The 19,435-nt window shown below is 42.2% G+C and overlaps 2 protein-coding genes across 2 annotated transcripts in view; both read left to right on the top strand.

Moving 5' to 3' along the window:
* TMEM39B (transmembrane protein 39B) overlaps positions 1-19,435 on the top strand; it is a 112,185-nt gene that overhangs the window by 28,745 nt on the left and 64,005 nt on the right. The window lies entirely within an intron of this gene.
* The window catches only part of KHDRBS1 (KH RNA binding domain containing, signal transduction associated 1), a 28,464-nt gene that overhangs the window by 5,894 nt on the left and 3,135 nt on the right, over positions 1-19,435 (top strand). Inside the window, exons 2-8 of the mRNA XM_050795659.1 lie at positions 9,307-9,431; positions 10,534-10,650; positions 12,190-12,336; positions 15,244-15,377; positions 16,169-16,370; positions 16,893-16,960; positions 17,858-17,916. Of these exons, the coding sequence (XP_050651616.1) occupies positions 9,307-9,431; positions 10,534-10,650; positions 12,190-12,336; positions 15,244-15,377; positions 16,169-16,370; positions 16,893-16,960; positions 17,858-17,916 (852 nt within the window). The remainder of the gene's footprint in view (positions 1-9,306; positions 9,432-10,533; positions 10,651-12,189; positions 12,337-15,243; positions 15,378-16,168; positions 16,371-16,892; positions 16,961-17,857; positions 17,917-19,435) is intronic.

The following is a 19,435-nucleotide window of genomic DNA, read 5'->3' on the forward strand; positions in this document are numbered from 1 at the left end:
TACAGGTATGCAAAATGTTAGGGGGAAAACTGAAGTATACAGGATCACTGTTATTTCTTACAACTGCACATAAATCTACAGTTGCCTTAAAATTAAAAAAAAAAAAAAACAAAACTTTTTTCAAAGATGCGAAGCTCTAAGCTCTAAATTGTGCACTAAGGAAAAGATTTGGGAGACCATAGTCGGTATGGCAGAGTATTCTACTGTCCTGGAATGTAAACATTGAGCCCCTATGAAAGGGCTCTTAACAGGCCTTTGGGGGATTTTTTTTCTTAAACCAATACCCAAGCTTTCTATACCCATAGCCAATATTGTATATAATATATTGTAAATTTGTATTTTTTTCTGGGTTGCTAATCAGTAGCTTCCATCAAATTCTCAAAGGGACCCATGATTCCAAAAAAGGTAAAGAGCCTGTTGGCCTTGTGCTCTTGCTCGAAACAGTAATTTGTTAAATAGAACGAATGAAGTTGTTTCGTAATAGTAAGCTTACCGGACTTCTGATTCTAAAAGATGATACCAACAGAAACGGTGAGAATTACAAATTTGGGGATGATAAAGTTATGTGAATTGTTTAAGGGAAGTTGAGGGTGTTAACAGTACTTCTTTTTTTTTTTTTTTTTTTTTTTTTTTTTTTTTTGAGACAGGTTCTTACTCTGTCACTCAGACTGGACTGCAGTAATGCAATCTTGGCTCACTGCAACCTCTGCCTCCCGGATTCAAGCGATTCTTCTGTCTCAGCCTCCTGAGTAGCTGGGACGACAGGCAAACGCTGGCACACGCCAGCACACCCAATTTTTAGATTTAGCTAGAGTAAATCTTTAAATCTTTAAAGGGTTTAACTAAACCCCAACAGGGTTTCACCATGTTGGCCACAATGGTCTCGATCTCCTGACCTCGTGATCTACCCACCTTAGCCTCCCAAAGTGCTGGGATTACAGGTGTGAGCCACCGCGCCCCAGCCAGTACATTTCTTTAATTTGGTTAATGGTTATAGATCCCTATTGTGTATCAAGCATTGTTCTGTACTAAGAATTATAGATACTCAGCAGTGGAAGGAATCCAGAGATTGTTAAACAACAGGCAAAGGAGAAGTGCTGTGTTTAGAAGTGTAGAACCAAGTATATTGGGTGGTCTAGAGGTGGGTATGAAATGAACCCTGACCTTTTAGATCAATTCTGCTGAGAATCTTGCTGTCCTAGAAACACTTGCTCTGGACACCTTAGAAAATCTTGACCATTATCTTATTCCTTATGTAAGCCATATCAAACGTTTAGTTGGCCGGGCGCGGTGGCTCACGCTTGTAATCCCAGCCCTTTGGGGGGCCAAGGCGGATTGATCACAAGGTCAGGAGATCGAGACCATCCTAGCTAACGTGGTGAAACCCTGCCTCTACTAAAAATAGAAAAATTAGCCGGATGTGGTGGCACGTGCCTGTAGTCACCAGCTACTTGGGAGGCTGAGACAGGAGAATCACTTGAACCCAGGAGGCAGAGGTTGCAGTGAGCTGAAATTGCGCCACTGCACTCAAGTGTGGGCGACAGAGCAAGACCCTGTCTCAAAAAAAAAAAAAGTTCAGTTAATGATATATTTGTAGTAATTTGTTTTTAGTTAACCCAGCCTAGTTGATAAAGTTTGTATGTAATTTTCCCAAACTTCTCTAGTATTAACATTTTTTAATACATTACATCTCTCTCTCGCCCTCTCTCTTTTTTTCTTACTGTTTTTCTTATTAACATTCTCTTTTAAAGTCATACACCAAGCATGTAGGAGAGCTGGGAATCAAACCCGTTTTGTCTAGCTTCAAAACCTGTGTTCTTTCCTCGGAGACGTATTAAGCAACATGGAAGCTTGCAGTCTGGTTGGGGAAAAAAAAAAAAAAGTAGGGGGTGGGAAAGGTTAAGTTATAGTAAAAGATGAAGGAAATGTCAAAAGGTTAATTGAATTTACTCTCTTTGGTATAAGAAGTGACTTGGGTTTAAGTGTCTGCTATGTCACTAATTAGTTTTGAGATCTTGGACAAGTTAAATAACTTTTCTGAGCCTGAGTTTCTTCATCTGTCAAATGAAGATAATACTGGTTACAAAGACGAAGTGAGATAATAAATACAAAATTCCTGACACATAGAAGGCAGTGGATAAGATATGATTATTCTAAGTGGCCAGGAAACAATTGGGTCACCTCTTGCGTAGTTTACACCTCAGCTTTGTTTTCTGTGGCTCTTGGGACATCCAAGGTCTCCAGAGACCCAAGCAGAGATTACTTAAAGGAGTCAGTTCCAAAAGGGTTATCTAGAAAGTACTTTTGCCTGAGGTTGAACCATTTTTAGGAAACAACTCCTCGATTTTTTTTCTTCCCGTTTCAGTCTACCCTAGCTCTCCAGGGAAAGCAAGGACAAGGAGAGACATACAGAGTTGAAAAAGAAAAGAGAAAGACCATCAGACCACTGAACATCTGAGACACCCATAAAGCCTCTTTATTACCTTTAGGCTACATACCAGTGTCTGAGGGTATAAATTGTACTTCCCAAAATTTTATAAAAATCAGCTCTTCCTTGCTTAAATAAAGTGTGCCCCCACAAACACACACTCATCAAGAGACAATAGGAAAAGCATGAAATTAGAAGAGGCCCAGTGTGGTGGCTGACGCCTGTAATCCCAGCACTTTGGGAAGCCAAGGTGGGCGGATCACCTGAGATCAGGAGTTGAAGACCAGCCTGACCAACATGGTGAACCCTTGTTTCTACTAAAAATACAAAATTTAGCTGGGCATGGTGGCAGACGCCTGTAATCCCAGCTACTCGGGAGGCTGAGGCAGGGAGAATTGCTTGAACCCGGGAAGCAGAGGTGGCAGTGAGCCAAGATTGCGCCACTTCACTCCAGCCTGGGCGACAGAGTGAGACTTCATTTCAAAAAAAAAAAAAAAAAAAAAAAAAAGGAGAGAGAAGGCCTGAGTTTTGGAGGTTTTCTAAAGTTTTTTGTTAAATTTTTTTTAGAGACAGGGTCTTGCTCTGTCACCCAAGCTGGAATGCAGTAGTGCCATTATCGCTCACTGCAGCCTCCAACTCCTGGTCTCAAGTGATCATCCTGCCTCAGCCTCTCTAGTAATTGGGACAACAGATACACACCACCACACCGAGCTAATTTAATTTAATTTTTTTTTTTTTTTTTACATTTTAGTAAAGATGGGGTCTCACTCTGTTGCCCAGGCAGGTCTCAAGTTCCTGGGCTTAAGCAGTCCTCACACCTCGGCCTCCCAAAGTTCTGGGATTATAGATGTGAGCCCCTGTGCCCAGCCAGGCCTGGGTTTTTAATTCTTAATCTGTTACTTTAACAATTTTATGACCTAGAGATAGTTATTTAACCTCTTCGAGTTTTTATTTCCTCAGATGTAAGTAACTCAGTTCACTGAGTTATTTAACCTCTTTGAGTTTTTATTTCCTCAGATGTAGGTAACTCAGTTCACTGAGTTATTTTTGAGGATTAGTGAGGTAATAGTTCTATGATATTTGATACATAGTAGGCATCAAATAAATATTCAGCCCCAGTTGGGTCAGGTAGCATGTACCTTTAATCCTAGCTACTGGGGAGACTGAGGTGGGAGGATCCCTTGAGCTCAGGAGTTCGAGGCTGCAGTGAACTATGATGGTGTCACTGTACTTCAGCCTGGGCAGTAGAGAACCCATCTTTTTTTTAAAAAAAAAAAAAAAAAAAAAGGTGGGCACAGTAGGTCACGCCTATAATCCCAGCACTTTGGGAGGCCGAAGTGGAAGGATCATTTGAGTCCACAAGTTCAAGACCAGCCTGGGCAAAATAGGGAGACCCCCGTCTCTATTAAAAAAAAAAAAAATTAGGCATGGTGGCACACGCCTATGGTTGCAGCTACTGGGGGTGCTGAGGTGGGAGGATCGCCTGAACCCAGGAGGTTGAGGCTACAGTGAGCCATGATTGTGCCACTCATTCCAGCCTGGGTGATAAAGTGAGACCCTGTCTTAAAAAAAGAGAACAATGAAGTGCCCCCTCCCCGTTTTTTTTTCTTTCTGTGAGACGGAGTCTTGCTCTGTCACCCAGCCTGGAGTGCAGTGGCGCAGTCTCGGCTTACTGTGACCTCCGCCTCCCGGGTTCAAGCAATTCTCTCAGCCTCCCAAGCAGTTGGGACTACAGGAGCATACCAACTCGCCCAGCTCGTTTTTATACTTTTAGTAGAGATGGGGTTTCACCATATTGGTCAGGCTGGTCTTGAACTCCTGACCTCAGGTGATCCACCCGCCTCAACCTCCCAAAGTGCTGGGATTACAGGCGTGAGCCACAGCACCTGGCCCCCTCCACCTGTCTTGAAAGCTCAAGTAGCTTAGTCTTCTGCTTGCTTCCTTTTCTTCCCTCTCCCTCTCTCCCTTCATCCCCTCCCTGCCCACTCCCTCGTTCCCCCTCTTTTCCCTTCTTCTTTCCTTTCTCCCTCCTTTCCTCCCTTTCTCCCTTCCTCCCCTCTCCCCTCCCCTCTCCTTCCCTTCTCCTCTCCTGTCTCCCTTCCTCACCCAAACTGGAGTGCAGTTGCACAGTCATCATAGTTCACTGCAGCCTTGAACTCTTGGGCTCAAGCGATCTTCCCCCCACAGCCTCCTGAGTAGCTGGGATTATAGGCATGTACCACTACACCCAGCTAATTAAAAAATATTTATTTATTTATATATTTATTTTTGGTAGTGACAGAGTCTCGCTGTGTTGCCCAGGCTGATCTCAAGCTCCTGGGCCCAAAGCAGTCATCCTGCCTCAGCCTCCCAAAGCACTGGGATTACAATCGCACGTGCTACTGTGCCCAACCAGTGTTTTGCTTTGTAGGTTAAAATTCGGATTCTCTTTTCAACCCTCTGTTTTATTTAAATGATCCTCCTCTGAATTCTCTAAAAATGCTTTGCTTTGCTCTTTTTGAGACAGGGCCTTACTCTTTCACCCAGGCTGGAGAGCAGTGGCATGATCTTGGCTCACTACAGCCTCCAACTCCTTATCCTCCTGTCTCAGCCTCCCAAATAGCTGGGACCACAGGCACATACCACCATGCCTGACTAATTTGTTATTTTTTTGTAGAGAAGGGGTCTCACTATGTTACCTGCCGTGGTCCCAAACTCCTGGGCTCCAGTGATCCTTCTGCCTCAGTTTCCCCGAATGCTGAGATTACAGGTGTGAGCTACCATGCCTGGCCACTGCTGTTCTTTAAAAAGTTGTGAAATCATATGACAGAAGGATTCTAAGATCTGACTAGTTCAAAAATAGAAGAATCCATGCTATAGAAAGGTCTTATATTATCACAGTGGTCTTTAAGAAATGAAAAAATGAAAGGCCTTAAATTCACAGAGTGTATTACATTGCATATAAACACACCTTCCTGTAGGAGTATAACAGATTAACAGACTTTGAGTTGTCTTGCACTGACCAAGATTTCTGGAAAGTGGTATAAAATATAGCCGAAAGTTCTAACTCAATGGTAGCCCTAGGAAGCACAAAGCGACATAGATAAAATGAAGTATCTAGTTTGTTCCACATTTCTTTTGTTGTTGTTGTGATGGAGTATCGCGCTGTTGCCCAGGCTGGAGTGCAGTGGCATGATTTCAGCTTGCTGCAACCTCTGCCTCCTGGGTTCGAGAAATTCTCATGCCCTCAGCCTCTCAGGTAGCTGGGATTACAGGTGTGAGCCACCACCATGCCTGGTTATTGATGTTATTGATATATACACACACATATGTACATATATATACACACATATATACACATATATATACACACACACATATATATATATATTTTTGAGACGGAGTCTCGTTCTGTCGCCCAGGCTGGAGTGCAGTGGTGCGATGTTTGCTCACACTCACTGCAAGCTCTGCCACTTCCTGGGTTCATGCCATTCTCCTGCCTCAGCCTCCCAAGAAACTGGGACAACAGGCGCCCGCCACCACGCCCGGCTAATTTTTTTGTATTTTTAGTAGAGACGGGGTTTCACCGTGTTCGCCAGGATGGTCTCCATCTCCTGACCTCGTAATCCGCCCGCCTCGGCCTCCCAAAGTGCTGGGATTACAGGCGTGAGCCACTGTGCCCAGCCTATATATAATTTTTTGAGATGGAGTCTCGCCCTCTCGCCCAAGCTAGAGTACAATGGCACAATCTTGGCTCACTGCAGCCTCTGCCTCCCGGGTTCCAGCAATTCTCCTCCCTCAGCCTCCTGGGTAGCTGGGATTACAGGCGCATGCCACCACGCCTGGCTAATTTTTGTATTTTTAGCAGAGATAGGGTTTCACCATGTTGACCAGGCTGATCTCGAATTTTTGGCTTCAAGTGATCCGCCCACCTCAGCTTCCCAAAGTGCTGGGATTACAGGCGTGAGCCACCGCGCCTGTGTGTATATGTGTGTGTGTGTGTGTATATATATATATATATATATTTTTTTTTTTTTTTTTTTTTAGTAGAGACGGGGTTTCACTACGTTGGCCAGGCTGTTCTTGAACTCCTGACCTCAGGTGATCTGCCCACTTTGGCCTCCCAAAGTGCTGGGATTATGCGCGTGAGCTACCACTCCCGGCCTGTTCCACGTTATTAAAAACTCCTTGGCGATGTTCTCAGATCAGAATTATGGCATCTTTGTTCTTCTAGGACTTCGAGGATTGAGTACCTAAGTTTTCCAGTCTGAGAACTTAGAAAGTAGTGTAGTCAAGTACAGTAGGCTCAAAAAGATTGATCAGAAAAAGTTTATATTAACAGCAGGAGAAAAGAGGTAGAGGTCAGGATCTGCCACCAAACAGTAAGGGTTAGGGTTAGGATTACCCTCACAAGTAAAGTGTTGAATGAAGCATTACTCTATTAATTGTAAGGTCAAATTTGTTTTCTATTCCAGGCAGTGAAACATAAGATTGTGAAGAGTACTGTCATTTACAGTTCTTCTTGTAGGATTAAAGGTTTTAATTAAGGATATTTACAGTTCGTCAGCAATTTTAATTGTCAGGAAACCAGAGAGTTATGTGCTCTATTAGTTCATGGTATAGTATAGCATCTGAAATTAGGCTTTTTAACAAACAAGACTTCAGTCTGAAATTCTAAATTCTATATAGCATGTCTGAGTCCATTACTTTGCTTCATCTATATATTTCAGAGCTGCAGCTCTCTCAACATTTATTTTAAAAACTCCCAGTGCGGTGGCTCACACCTGTAATCCCAGCACTTTGGGAGGCTGTGGTGGGTGGATCACTTGAACTCACACCAGCCCAGCCAACATGGTGAAACCCCATCTCTACTAAAAATACAAAAAAAAAAGTTAGCCGGGCATAGTGGTGCATGCCTGTAGTTCCAGCTACTTGGAAGGCTGAGGCAGGAGAGTCGCTTGAACCCGGGAAGCAGAGGTTCCAGTGAGCAGAGATTGTGCCACTGCACTCCAGTCTGGGTGACAGAGCGAGACTGTGTCTCAAAAAATAATAATAATTAGTAAATAAATAAAAACTGTTAAGGGTATACATTTGCAGAACGTGTTTGAGGTAGGGTATGTTTATACTTTAAGCCAATGATTTTCAAAGTATGGTCCCTACACCAGCAGTATCAGAATTACCTGGGAACTTGTTGGAATTGCAAATTCCTAACACAAATCCCAGACTGGGTTTGAGGCCCAGCAGTCTAGTTTAATAAGCCCTCTTCTAGGTGATTCTGATGCATGAAGAAGTTTGGGAACCCTAGTCTTAAAATTCTAGAACATGGGAATATTATGTGATATTCTATTACAGAGTATTTTCTGATATTTAGAATGTTCCACTGATTTTAGGGAGTATATGTATTTTAACTATTCTCAGTGAATCATATAAGCTTTCAGTTGCTGCTCATTCCTTGGGCACTTTTCCCTCATCTCTGTTAGAACTCCTGTTATAGCACTTAACTATACTTTATTGCCACCCCTATAGTCTGGGAACTCCAGTATATAAACAGTGAAGACAGAGACCAGTCTGACTCGCTCTGTTGTATCTCCTGTGCTTTGCAAGACAGATGCCTGGCTCTTAGTAAGTCCTCCATAGTGGTTAATGATTGTACCTATTATAGCTGTCCCTTCATCTGCCTCTCCATACCGTAGGAAGCACTCAAACACTTGCAGTCACTCAATGAATGAAGTTCCTTAATGGTAGGAAATCTTTTTGTATGCCAAGTTTCTATCTAATGAAACTGTCTTAACCTGCAAATTGAAAGTACTTTTGGGTGATGATGGATATGTCTGTGGCCATAATGGTGGTGATAGTTTCATGGGTGTATACTTATCTCCAAACTCATCATGAATTGTATACATTAATTATGTATGGGTTTTTACATATCAGTTATACTTCAATAAAATGTTTTTTTAGAAAGTACCTTGTGGCTGGGCCAGGCGCGGTGGCTCATGCCTGTAATCCCAGCAGTTTGGGAGGCTGAGGCAGGTGGATCACCTGAGGTCGGGAGTTCAAGACCAGCCTGACCAACATGGAGAAACCCCGTCTCTACTGAAAATACAAAATTAGCTGGGCATGGTGGCACATGCCTGTAATCCCTGCTACTTGGAAGGCTGAGGCAGGAGAATCGCTTGAACCCAGGAGGCAGAGGTTACGGTGAGCCAAGATTGCACCATTGCACTCCAGCCTGGGCAACAGGAGTGAAACTCCGTCTCAAAAAAGTACCTGGTGCATTTTGTATCGTTTAGACATTGGCTGAATTTGGGCTAGATAATGGTGACGATATATTAAGTACTTTATGAAAAATTGCCTTTAATTAGGCATATCTACATATTTTATTTAAACTTCTCTTACGTCACACGACTAGTGAGTAGCAGAGTAAGAACAAGGTCTTTCAGACTCTTAAGGACTAGTATCTAGAGTACTAATGTCACTGTGGAACTTTAATGGAACTATCCATTGTATATTTAGATTATTGATTTTTGCTTTTTTCAAGGTAAGATTATATTTTGTCTTGATGCAGATTTTAATTTTTTGTTTGTTTCTTTATTCTCCTTTCCCCATCTCACCCAATTAATTTTGTTAAATCGATTTAAGAAACATTTAAATGTCTCTATTCTCACGTGAGGCTTCAGGTGAGGTTAGAAGAGCACACTACTTTTATTAGAAGCAGGCTTTGGGCTTTCTAATCAACTTCATATAACTTTAGTACTTTCAGCTAGTTTCTTTCTGAAATTGGCACATTCATGTGTACTATTTGGTCTCACTATATGGTACTTCATGTTATTGCTTTAAGCAGACTTCAAAATTTGCTTTTATTTACCAGAGCAAAAATTTAAATTGTTTTTCCTATTCAGAAATTGAGAAGATTCAGAAAGGAGACTCAAAAAAGGACGATGAAGAGAATTACTTGGATTTATTTTCTCATAAGAACATGAAACTGAAAGAGCGAGTGCTGATACCTGTCAAGCAGTATCCCAAGGTAAGGCAAAAAGTGCCTTGCATCTTTGAGTTATCTTTATAGTTACGAGAGAGTCATGGACTCCTGGGGATTGTGATGCTTTAGAAACTTAAGCCTGTGAAGCTTCTCTTTCATGCTTGCAGTACCTGTTTCTGGCAATTGAAATATCTAAGTTCTTAACTAAACATAGTTATAGCCAGGAAGGAAATGTAATAATCTTTTTATTATCAAAAAGTTTCTTTCTCTAATGACTGCTCAGGCTACAAGTTCAAAGAAAAAAAAAATAAAACCTGAAGAGTTGCTCTCTGTCAAAAGACTAACCTGAAATCTAAATAAAAGGAAATATAATACAAATCCTCAATTGGATGAAGTTAATTTTATTTTCTTACTAAAAGTTTACTTTTAAGTAAATGCTTTTTTCTTCCTTTTTTTTTTTTTTTTCTTTTTTTAGGAAAGCAATTAGTTACATTTAGTTTATCCAGCATGCTATCAAAGGGTGCTATATAGTCTCTTCTGTTCTGAGGTCACTGCGTTAACAATGTTTATGTATGTTAAGGCATGCATAAACAGGCACAGTGGCTCATGCCTGTAATGCCAGCACTTTGGGAGGCCAGTGCAGGCAGATTACTTGAGCCCAGGAATTCAAGACCAGCCTAAGCAACATAGCAAAACCGTATCTCTACAAAAAATACAAAAATTAGCCTGATATGGTGATGTGCACCTATAGTCCCGGCTACTCCAGAGGCTGAGGCGGGAGGATCACTTGAGCCCAGGAAGTCGAGGCTGCGGTGAGCCATGATCATGTCACTACACTTTGGCCTGGGCAACAAAGTGAGAGCCTGTCTCAAAATAAAGTAAAAAATAAAATAGTAAAGGTCTTAGCGTATTATGGAAGATGGCCAGAATACATCAGAAAAGCCAAATTCAGGTCTAGGAACTGCCACTTTCTAGTTTCATAATCTTAAACTAATCACTTTATTAATATGGCTTCAGCGTCCTTCAGTAAAACGGGAATGGTAATACTCTACCTTTGCAGGGTTGTTTAAAATCAAATGAGGTAATTTATGTGGAGATGTTTTTATATAATAGCATGTATATTTAGAAATCCTTTATTTTCTGTCAGTTCAATTTTGTGGGGAAGATTCTTGGACCACAAGGGAATACAATCAAAAGACTGCAGGAAGAGACTGGTGCAAAGATCTCTGTGTTGGGAAAGGGCTCAATGAGAGACAAAGCCAAGGTAAGCTCACATTAGTGAGGCAAGAGGACATCCTAATGCCTTCTACTTGCCCAGAATGCAGTATAGATGCCTTATAGAGGCAAGAATTTTGTGTATGTACAGAATGTGGCTCCTTTAAGTGTGCATTGGGTGCAAGAGATTATACACCAAGTTAATTTACTTGCTTGGCAACCCTGGAAGAGCCTAGGTGTGCCCTGGTGATAGTTTTCTTTTGGACTTTTGACTGCATAGTAATGGACAGAGCAGTAGCATCTTGTGCATTGGTAGGATTGTCTGGGAAAACTTGAAAGGGGAGCTGGATATACTAAAACTTAGTCTAAAGCAGACAAAAGACACTAAAAGGCAAACAGCACACCCCCTTTTTTGTAACCTGGAAAAGTGAGAACAATAGTGTTGTGAGAGCAGAAGAGTTTGAGGATTAGTTGGTTTGTTTTATAGCCGGCTGGAATGTGAGGCTCACTAAAAGAATGTATTCCAAAAGGAGCCATGAGTAATCGTGACTACAGAATCTAATGAGTCTTTTCCCATGCCATAGCCGCATATACTGTGTACTCTGTGACAAGAAACTTCTTACCAAAACAGAATGGTCTTAGCCTTCTGGGGTCACTTTATTTGATGAGATATGCCTGCTACAGTCCGAAAACCTATTCTTTCAATCCTCCTTTTATGTAGCCTAATGGACACGTGTTTGTTTTCTCAGGTCATTTCTTACTAGATGCATATAGTTAGGGCTGAAGTGTGTTGTTCTAGCTAATGAGATTTGCATGAGCTTTTCTTCTCTCTGTCCTGACTTCTTTCTTCCCCTAGCACTCTCTAGACCATATAAGCAGATAAGCAGAGCTCGTGGTGATTAACAGCTCTACCTGAGATTTAAAAACAAATGCTTGGCACACAGCTATTATCTGAATAGAGACTAGAATTAAGTTTTTCTTCTTTATGCTTTTAGTAAGAGCTCCAGTGGATATCTCAGGGATTTAAGATGACAATTAACTGTTAGCAGCAGACCATGTGCAAGTTTAGCAGGCTGTGCAAATTACTGTTCTTCAGAGCTTGTTTCACTTTTTTTTTTTTCTTGAGACGGAGCCTTGCTCTTGCCCAGGCTGGAGTGCAGTGGCGCAACCTCCAACTCCCGGGTTCAAGCGATTCTCCTGCCTCAGCCTCCTGAGTAGCTGGGATTACAGGCAAGCACCACCATGCCCGGCTAATTTTTGTATTTTTAGTAGAGGTGAGGCTTCATCACGTTGGTCAGGCTGGTCTGGAACTCCTGACCTAGTGATCCGCCCACCTCGGCCTCCCAAAGTGCTGGGATTACAGGCATGAGCCACCATGCCTGGCTGCTTGTTTTACTTTCTTAAACTTTACTGTTTTTCTTTCTTTCTTTTTTTTTTTTTAAATTCTTCTCAGCTCATACCAATTAAACTTTACTGTTAGTTTAATTAGACATTGGGGATATTTCTTGCTGTTCCTTTGGCTTAGAGGTAAAGGTGTTGTTTTCTCCCTAGTCCATGTGGTGTGACGTTTCTCTGCATTTTTCCATAGGAGGAAGAGCTGCGCAAAGGTGGAGACCCCAAATATGCCCACTTGAATATGGATCTGCATGTCTTCATTGAAGTCTTTGGACCCCCATGTGAGGCTTATGCTCTTATGGCCCATGCCATGGAGGAAGTCAAGAAATTTCTAGTACCGGTAAGGAAATCCATATCCTGTGTCTTCTGAGCAAAAGAGAACTGGGATCTTATGCTGTTGTGAAGGTAGGGTTTCTTAACTAAGGTCTCTGCATAACCTGTATGTATACCAAATTCTGCATTTATGTTCATTTTCCTGCGGTAGTTCATTGCTTGTACCTAGTTCTCCAAGCATTATGCTCCAAGGCCACTCTGTCCCTCCTTGTCTAATGTGGTAGTCATTGTGTACCGGTATCTGTTGTCAGTATCTCGGGTCCACAATGTGCCTGCATTCTGATACTTGGTTAACTACGGTTTAACAGGGTCTTCACCTAGCTGAGTATTTTGGTAGTAGTGTGGAACAAGGAGATTGTATTAAGAAGGTGACTAAGGTGCATCCCTGCACTCAAGAAGTTTATGCTGTAGAGAGTAGAGGCTAGCAGCAAGAAGCTTATAACATCTAGTGTTACTGAGTTAAATTCTGAGCACACTCAGGGATTTCTTTCCTGGAGGAGTTTGCTGAGGATGAGTTTGGTTTGGAAGAGGTTGACTGTTGATGTTTCACAGATTGGTGAGCAGCTTTTTTCAGACTATAACTGAGGACTAGATAGAGATAGGACAGGCCAGTTTGTCTATCTTGCTTATTACTATCTTTAAATACTTGGTTGGAACATTACTTTGAATAAATAGGAAATGGTACTGTTTTTGCCTTTTAGCAAGGCCAGGTGGTTGTCAGAGTTAACATACTACTGTTGAATATTTAATAACAAGGATGAATCTGGAAGCTTATGAAGGATTTGGAATATTATTCAACTAGAATTGAGTAAGTGTCATGTGTTCATCAGAAAACTGAGAGGTGGTAAGATACAGTCCTTGGTTTTCTTGAATGTTAAATGAGGGAGTTGGAACTAAATGTAGTGTCAGAGGATGTGAAAATTGATAGAGCAAAAATTTATAGGCAGTGTGGGCCGGACACGGTGGGTAACGCCTATAATCCCAACAATTTGGGAGGCCGAGGTGGGCAGATCACCTGAGGTCGAGAGTTCGAGACCAGCCTGACCAACGTGGTGCAACCCCGTCTCTACTAAAAATTAGCTGGGCGTGGTGGCGCCCAGCTACTCAGGAGGCTGAAGCAGGAGAATCGCTTGAACCCAGGAGGCAGAGGTTGCGGTAAGCCAAGATTGTGCCATTGGACTCCAGCCTGGGCAACAATAGTAAAACTCCTTCTCCAAAGAAAATAAAAATTTCAGGCATTTTGTACCCGTAATGCTGAACTCCAAGGATGCCAACAGTCTCAAATGTCTTCGCAGCTGCTTTGCTTTCAAGTACCTCATCTTCATTAGAATGTTCGACGTGAAACAGACCATTTGACATATCCTAGAGAAAAACACAGCTGGTTAATCTTACTCAAGGGAATTCTTTTTACTCTTTTTGGGGTGTTCTATTGATCACCCAAGCATTCAATTTCCAAAGGACTGCAGAGGGAATACCCATCTTCTCTCTTTATTGTTAGTCTCCCTCATATTCCTCAGAAGGCTTAGGTTCATGAGGCTTCCATGTAAGTGAATCTTTTGAAAAAGATGCCTGCCGGGGAGATGGGGGTTTCCTCAGTGTTGCTGTGGTAGTTGGAGGAGTCTGAGGAATGGTCTGGCATTAGTTACTTGATTCTCCAAGGTGTGAGTCTCAAGCAACAGTAATGTGTAAGGTAGGAGGAGCCGGACAATTGAGGGGGGCATCAAAGACTAGCATCATCTATGGAAACTGTATACATCTGGGATGTGTAAAAATGCATGAAGTATTAAGACTGAATGGCTCTCAACAGGAAGTGTGAAAAGATTTGCAAATGGCATTTGGCTTGATTTTTCCCTCTTGTGGAGGAAAAAAAAGTGAGATTATTTTTGCATCTGTGACCAGAGCCCTCCATTTTCCCCTTAGAATAATTAATTATACCAGTAATGCCTCACAGTGCAGTAGAAAGAGCACTGGACCATGTATATCTGTCTCTGTATGTCTTCCTGGACAGGTTATCATTTCATTTTTCTGAACTTCAGGTTTTTCATCCAAACATTTCTTAAATATCTGTCAGATGTCTGATACTATGCTTCGGTGTAAAGTTACAAAAATGGCTCCTGAAGAGCTTACAGTTTAGTGACAGACAATTCTAAAATGATGTGGTAAGTGCTTGCATGTAGGGAATTACGTGGTACTTTGAGAAAAGAGGAGTTGTAGGAATGGCATCAAGAGAAGGTTTTTCAAGAGACACTTATTTAGACAAGTCTTACAAGGATGAGTTAAGAATCCCTCAGGTGGACAAAAAAGACAGTATAAGGACAAAAAAGCCTGTTGATCCAACACCTAGATTTTGAGACAGGTAATTCTGAATTCACATCTAGAGTCTGCCATTTATTAGCTCTATGTTCTTAAGCTGGTTGATGTATACTCTTTGAGTCTGTTTTCTTAACTGTAAAATGTGGAGATCTGCCTATTTCAGGGACATTTTGAAGATAAAACTGAAAAGTCTATATAAAGTTTATTATATGGAGCCAAGTGCATACAGCTCCATTAATGGTAGTGGCTTTTATTATTCCAGGAAGAGGAAACTATTTGCAAAGAATGGATGTGTAAGAGTATGCCAGGCTCTGAACTACAAGTTGTTCAGTCTGGTTTGTGGGGAGGTTATATATATAGAACGAATGGAAGTGATCCAGAGAGCTAGGCAGGGAGCACATTATGAATAATGAGGAGTCTGCCGTCAAGACTTTTCTCAAAGAGGTGACAGGTAGGGTGCCATTTGACTTCAGAGAATGAATGATGTGAGACCTCATCTGGGCTCTCAAAGCTGTTCTTAGAATTCAAGGCTCCCATGGGCCGGATGGTTTCTCAGTAGAAACTGTAGATATTACACAATACTCGTATCTTTCATTCCCAGGACATGATGGATGATATCTGCCAGGAGCAATTTCTAGAGCTGTCCTACTTGAATGGAGTACCTGAACCCTCTCGTGGACGTGGGGTGCCAGTGAGAGGCCGAGGAGCTGCACCTCCTCCACCACCTGTTCCCAGGTAAAAATAATGGAGACACCCAGAAATAAGATGTAAATTTGACTACTAGTATCATCTCTTTTAGTGGTGCTCTTATGTCTCACTTAGGAAGGTTCTCAGGATTTGTACGTTGCATCGAGAATAGAATTCTACAACCAGACATGATGGCTCACGCCTGTAATCCCAGCATTTTGGGACGCTAAGGCAGGCAGATCACCTGACATTAGGAGTTTGAGACCGGCCTGGTCAATGTGGCGAAACCCCGTCTCTACTAAAAATACAAAAATTAGCCGGGTGTGGTGCTATACACCTGTAATCCCAGCTACTCAGGAGGCTGGGGCAAGAGAATTACTTGAACCCAGGAGACAGAGGTTGCAGTGAGCCAAGATCATGCCACTGCGCTCCAGCCTGGGTGATAGAGCAAGACTCCATTTCAAAAAAAAAAAGAGTTCTAGCTCTTGGGCACTTTGACGATAGCCAAGTGCTGCAGTCTAGCTGAAACTTTTGGTCTTCTAATTTTGGACAATCCTAGCATTTTTTAATGGTCTGACTTTAAAATTCTACCTTTTGTGACTGACCTTTATGGAGTATTCAGACTCTCCAGACCTACCCAAGGCAGTGCAGTGATGAACTGGTCCACTGTAGGACCTGGGGGATCTTGCAGTGTGGGTCCTTTACCCTGTACATTCCTCCGTGCTTTAATAATAGTTAACGCTTCATGACATCTGCTTAACTCCAGAATTTATAAACAAATCAGAACATAAAAGTCTGTTTATAAAAAGCTCCATTTAAAATAAACTTTCATTTTGTAGGGGCCGTGGTGTTGGACCACCTCGGGGGGCTTTGGTACGTGGTACACCGGTAAGGGGAGCCATCACCAGAGGTGCCACTGTGACTCGAGGCGTGCCACCCCCACCTACTGTGAGGGGTGCTCCAGCACCAAGAGCACGGACAGCGGGCATCCAGAGGATACCTTTGCCTCCACCTCCTGCACCAGAAACATATGAAGAATATGTAAGAAATTTGAACAATGTGCCCTTTCCCAATACCTAGAAGGCTGCCAAAGGAAATTGAATGACAGGGCCTCGGTCCTTTATGTGGGTGTCATGGGCTGCCTGTAAGATTTGCAATCTGCCCTCTTCTCTTGCAGTGAATGTTGAACTATTAGAAGATTTTTCCATTTTAGGCATGGTTTTACTATAGGCCTGTAGATTAAACAAGAAATAAGATGTACCTTAATGTAGTGTTTTATAATGAATTTCTTACTACTAGTACTGATAATACTAAAGTTCGATTTTGTACTTCCTGCCCACACTTGTTCTATGGCATATCGTATTTGTTTGGGTTTTCTTTGTTTAGTAACCCTTTCTCTTTTGGCTATCCTACAGTTAGGCATTAACATTTTGGAGGGAAATGTCATGTCCTTTTAATTCAGAAGCCTACCTACTCCCATGGGATGTAATTACCTTTCCTACTCTATGATTTTGATCTTTTATTTTTATTTATTTATTTTTTTTTTGGTTGGTGTTGTTCTAGGGATATGATGATACATATGCAGAACAAAGTTACGAAGGCTACGAAGGCTATTACAGCCAGAGTCAAGGGTGAGTCAGGCAGTATAAGCACTGTTTTGTGTCCTAAGGATGGATGGAGGGAGTTGGAGGAACAGAGAGATTTAGACAGCACAACCCTGTGGAGCAGAATGGTTCACCTTTTGAGGATATCTCCTGTGCAGCCCCCACAACTCTGACTGGTCTTGAACTTGAGTTCAAGCAGTCCTGCCACTTTAGCCTCCCTAGTAGCTGGGGTTACAGGTGCATGCCACCATGCAGTGCTTTCCTCTGCTTTTGACATCTGTGAAGCACACACTTGGATTTGTAAATTTGGATAACTGAACCTTAAATTTTAATTTAGAACCTGAGAGTAACAGATGAAAAATTTCCAAGCTGTGACTACATGGAAACAAGGAGAAATGCCTTTACATTATTTTGATTTATTATTTTAAAATATCAAAACCACATTAAAGTTGATAAAATTTTACAAGAAACTTGAATTCCATTACCATAACTTAGGTTCTTTTCTGCATTTCTCTTTAAGACTATTTCCTTGTGTGTCCATATATATAGCTTACCTGTGAATTGATTGAAAAAGAGTCCCAGAATTCTACGGCAGTGATAAGACAGTTCTTTTTTCCTTCTGGTGAGCCCTATGAGTACATGTATATGTATGCTATATTAAAAGGGTCGATTTAGGATTGTGCTTTTTCACTTTATATTCTGTGGTATCCATTTTTCTTTGCAGTAGTTGTCATAATTATTTTATAAGTACATAGTATATACATATATTGGAAATATTTTGTGGTTTAGGGATGGGGCAGAATAAGTATTTTCCTGTATTAATACACATAGTAAAATGACTGAAATGTGAAAGTATTTGAGAGAAAGGTGAAACTAAAACATAGTTACTCTGTAGCTTCCTAACACTCTGTCTTTGGCTTTCAGGGACTCAGAATATTATGACTATGGACATGGGGAGGTTCAGGATTCTTATGAAGCTTATGGTATGTCTTTATCTCTGTGGTGGGGCAGAATGTACAAGTAAGTGCCTGGGAGAATGCTGGTGACTAAAGTATTGAGAGTCAGGCAAACACACCTAAGGATAAACCTTTAGAAGGCCAAGATTTTGCTAGATGTGACAGTGAGAGTTCCACGGTACTTCAATTTTGCAGTACATGGTAAAAAGAGGGACTGCTAAAGTGAGGTGGGGTATCGCTATTCTTGGAAGGGTAGTGTGTGTCTTTTTTTTTTTTTTTTTTTTTTTTTTTTTTTTTTTTTTTTTTTTGAGACGGAGTCTCGCTTTGTCGCCCAGGCTGGAGTGCAGTGGCCGGATCTCAGCTCACTGCAAGCTCCGCCTCCCGGGTTTACGCCATTCTCCTGCCTCAGCCTCCCGAGTAGCTGGGACTACAGGCGCCCACCACCTCGCCCGGCTAGTTTTTTGTATTTTTAGTAGAGACGGGGTTTCACCATATTAGCCAGGATGGTCTCGATCTCCTGACCTCGTGATCCGCCCGTCTCGGCCTCCCAAAGTGCTGGGATTACAGGCTTGAGCCACCGCGCCCGGCCGATAGTGTGTGTCTTAAACGAGGGCTCAAGACCAGCTTGGTCTGATTGGAGCAGCAGACTTACAAGCTAATGTTGATTTTTTTCTACTTTAGGCAGGGAAATAGCTAGACCTGGGTTGTATTTCTGGGCCTTTGCTGCCAATATCTAGGCCACTTTGGTAGATAACAAGAACTTAATCATACACAACTGTACTCATCTACCCCATTTCATTAAAAAAATAAATTTAGATCTAATTGAAAAGAATGTCATTGTAAAGGAGATGTCAGCTGAAAGGGACCTAGATGGCAAGCAGCTAGCCAGACCAGGTTTGGGGGGCAAGAATAGTATTAGGGCCAGGCGTGGTGGCTCATGCCTGTAATCCCAACACTTTGGGAGGCCGAGGTGGGTGGATCACCTGAGGTGAGGAGTTTGAGACCAGCCTGGCCAAGATGGTGAAACCCTGTCTCTACTAAAAATAGCAAAAAATTAGCCGGGCGTGGTGGCAGGCACCTATAATCCCAGCTACTCGGGAGGCTGAGGCATGAGAATCACTTGAAGCTGGGAAGCGGAGGTTGCAGTGAGCTGAGACCGCACCATTGCACTCCTGCCTGGGCAACAAGAACAAAACTCCATCTCAAAAAAAAAGAAATAGTGCCTATTGGAATCAGATTAGAGGCTGTAGGGGCAAGAGCCAATTCAGGACAGTACTGGCACCAAGCTCCTTGTTGGCTTGAAGACATCTCAACACAGTCCTTGATCCCAAAAGAGCTATGGAGGCTGCAGCAGCATCAGGACAAGTGTGCGTTCCCTGAGGTTTGGTTAAAAACACATTGCTCATGTGTGTCCTCAAGAGCCAGTTATGGCCCTGTGTTAATAGGCCTCATTGGGAATACTGTGTGGCAGTGGATGCAGCTAGAGCTACCTTTTTAGTGTGAGGTGTTTTCAGCATACCTGAGGGACTTCCAGAGAGTCCTTGGC

The sequence above is a fragment of the Macaca thibetana genome, chromosome 1, assembly GCF_024542745.1.
Source record: "Macaca thibetana thibetana isolate TM-01 chromosome 1, ASM2454274v1, whole genome shotgun sequence".
Classification (NCBI taxonomy): Eukaryota; Metazoa; Chordata; class Mammalia; order Primates; family Cercopithecidae; genus Macaca; species Macaca thibetana.